The sequence below is a fragment of the Sphaeroforma arctica genome (genome assembly GCF_001186125.1).
Source record: "Sphaeroforma arctica JP610 unplaced genomic scaffold supercont1.902, whole genome shotgun sequence".
In the NCBI taxonomy this organism is placed as follows: Eukaryota; class Ichthyosporea; order Ichthyophonida; genus Sphaeroforma; species Sphaeroforma arctica.
Window position 1 is genome coordinate 25,298 of NW_014039656.1, and position 3,519 is coordinate 28,816.

A 3,519-nucleotide genomic window follows, 5' to 3' on the forward strand; every position below is an offset into this window, starting at 1 on the left:
GTAAATATAGATAGCTGCAGACATACCCTCAATTCCTCAATATGCCGGCTCATCCGTGTCAAAATGATCGATGACACACTGGGCATGCAAAAGTACACATAGCCCACAACAGCTGTGGCAAAGGACGTCAGCGCCTCGGAATACGATGTGCGTTTGCGAGACAACTTTCGGGTAGCGTACTTGAATGTGGTCATGATCTGGTGATCGTGGGTTCGGCGAAGTTCGGTCTCTTCGCGGGTGTGCGCATATACTGCATTCAACGAGAATATGGCGCTAAAAAATGAGAATGTACGAAGACACTAAAAAAATGGCATTGCGTTCGCAAACATGCAGTGTGTTCATTTATAAACCTGTGTAACACAGATGCGTAAATGGCCTTACTGCTGCGTATATATCATTTTGTGTCTTTGAACATGTATTGAATGCGAGTATGTATATGCTAAGTCGGTGTCCTCAAGTTCTGCGGATGCAAACAACTGGTGTTCTGAAGGAGGCTGCAAGGCACACTTTGCTATATATATATATATATATATAGATATATATATTCACATATCCTTCATGCCGGTGTGTGATGTGAAAAGAACTGCATAAAAGAACACATTACAATACTTCAAAATAATGAACGCACGATTACAGATATCATATACATACACATGCCATGTGAACACATATGAGCCATACCCAGGGCATCGCATCTGAGCTCAGGCCTGTGCATCAGCAGTAGAATGGTACCGTAGTACAATTCTTGGCGTGCATGCCCTATGGAGTCGACTATATCCAGCAATCTCCGCCAACTGGGTGTGTGCAGAAAGTACTTATGAATATTCCCATGAGCGCTATTGTTATACGGTATCGAGCAACAGCGTGAAGATATATAAATAAGGCGATTGCGAGGTTTGGCAAATGATTGGTACAGAGTACGACAATAAACTCCCGGTATAAAGTATGCCCGAAGTACCAATCCCATGCCAAATGCATTTCTGAAAGAACTATCTAAAAGCTTGACAATCAAACCTGTTAGTTGCCTTTTTAAGTAAATTGTCTATACTCTTGAACACTGAATAAACTCATACAGTGTATAAATGTAGTGCAGTGGAATGTAGATGTAGAAAATCGAATCAAATGCCAAATTTACTCAGTACGATCCATATACGCTGCTGTGGACAATCGGGTATCAGTTGGTACGATCCATATACTCTGCCATCGACAGCACAAACTGCGTACGCCAATTGCGGTCAGTCGGGATACTATTTTGCTGCATTAAACTGCGAAAGATAACAGCATAATACAGCGCTTCGAGAGATGTTTAAATATCTGAACTTCATAAACCAATGAGGGTAAAAAGAAACCCCTAAACCCTAAAACCCTAAAGCTTCACGAATCAATGTTGGTGGAGAAGACAGGACTGTTCAGAACATGGCGCAATATCACATGATAGTTTAGAACCGGCAGACTATATTTCAAATAACCTAAACAAAGTAACACGTGCGCAACGTAGATATGACAGTCAGCGAAAAGACTGGATGAATATTATTGGCATGAACATAAGTCCATTCGAAGTATCAGGGACGAAACCACTCCACAGCCTCGTACCATTGCAGGAATATGTGAACGTCCGTCATATCCGCATAATTTGACACCTCAGGATTTGCGAATAGTTCGTCATGGATTTTTTGCACCACCGACTTCTCCACTGACGCGGACATTCGCCTACTGGCCTTACCCCCTGGCCCCACACTGGGTGCGGCCTTGTCCAACTGCTTTAGCAATTCTTTGAGTTTCTGTAAGAGATTATATATGTTTCGGGGTATAGGGGTTTGAAATGTTGTTTTCCCAACTGCGTTAGGCATGCGTTGAGTTTGTGTGAGAAAATTATTCCAGATGATCCCGATATTACACTCGGAGAGTTTTTGCTCTGAACGGAAGAGCCCGTTGATCAAGAACACTTGTCTTGAATACTTCCGAGTGATAGTTATTGAATGGATGGGAACCTCATTTGATTTCCAACAAGGAACTGCGCGATATTCTTTTAGGGTAACTATATGATGCTCAATAACATCGGTTATTCCGACCAATTTAAATCGACTAATTGTGGGTCATATATATTACGCTCGACTACTCTGGTAGGCTCAAAACTATAACTATGTATACACACAAATCGATAAAATCTGGTTTTGTGTGACTGGTACATATTGTCTCAGTACAGGATTAAGGGATTGAGTGGGATAGAAGTCGACAGCTGCATATACTCGACATGTACTTAAAACTGTGAGAGAATGGTATTTGTAAGCATATACGGCCTGCTAGCCACAGGCAGTATAAGATTATAATCCCGTACCATCATGGTAACAAGCAATCTAATACATCCTTATATACTAGGCATATAAATTTAAAATTGGCTTAACATACACACAGAGGAGAACTACTTATCATTCACTGCCTCAAAGCCAGGCGCAGATGGGATGTGTCCAATGAATACCATGCCAGCATATGAAAACAACACCTTGGCACATACCCAATACACAGAATGATCATACATACAGAAACATATATACTATATACTCAATACACAATTGATCATACATACAGAAACAGATATACTGTATACTCCTTACACAAATTGATCATACATACAGAAACAGATATACTATATACTCAGTACACAAAATGATCATACATACAGAAACAGATATACCATATACTCAATATACAAAATGATCATATATACAGAAACAGATATATTATATACTCAATACACAAAATGATCACACATATAGTAACAGATATACCATATACTCAATACACAGAATGATCATACATACAGAAACAAATATACTATATACTCAATACACAAAATGATCATACATACAGAAACAGATATACTATCAGCAAGTACTCGCTACACACGTCACTACAATAACACGTACACCGGAGGTATACTATTAGCATATAAGCGAATGATACAGATCGCAACTAGATGTTGTACCGCTCGATACTACGGAATCAGGTACGTATAACAACAGTACCTTGGCAAGGGGTGATATATTGGGAGTGGACCATCGTCGCACAGCGGACATGAGCTGATTGATACTTGAGCGCCGAGAGGACGATCCAGAGACGTTGGCCGACCGAGCACGGGCATCTGAGCCAGCTCTCCTTCTAACGATAGAGATCGAGAGAAATAAGTATACAGCAACATGGAGTGAAAACATAATTCGAATGCCGGTAGTAAGTACATAATCGCAACAGTGCAATTGTGCGGGAAGAGAGTTTTGAGTATCTGCGATTGGAGATTGAATATATATGCGCTTAATCGGTCGTATAACGATTCTGATATATAATATATATATATATATATGTATGTATGTGTGTGTGTGTGTATATATATGTATGCATGTGTGTGTGTATGTATGTATGTATGTATGTATGTATGTATATATATATATATATATATATATATATACTATACATGTGTGTGTGTGTATGTATGTGTTTTGTGTGTTGTGTTTGTGTGAATTA

The 3,519-nt window shown here is 39.6% G+C and overlaps 1 protein-coding gene across 1 annotated transcript; it reads right to left on the reverse strand.

The window, feature by feature from the left end:
• Positions 1–1,562: 1,562 nt before the first annotated feature.
• On the reverse strand, positions 1,563–3,212 carry SARC_09178 (hypothetical protein; the record flags this gene model as incomplete). Its single annotated transcript, XM_014296817.1, has 2 exons — positions 1,563–1,781; positions 3,027–3,212. 2 exons carry the CDS (start codon positions 3,210–3,212, stop codon positions 1,563–1,565), a joined length of 405 nt encoding a protein of 134 aa, XP_014152292.1.
• Positions 3,213–3,519: the final 307 nt, after the last annotated feature.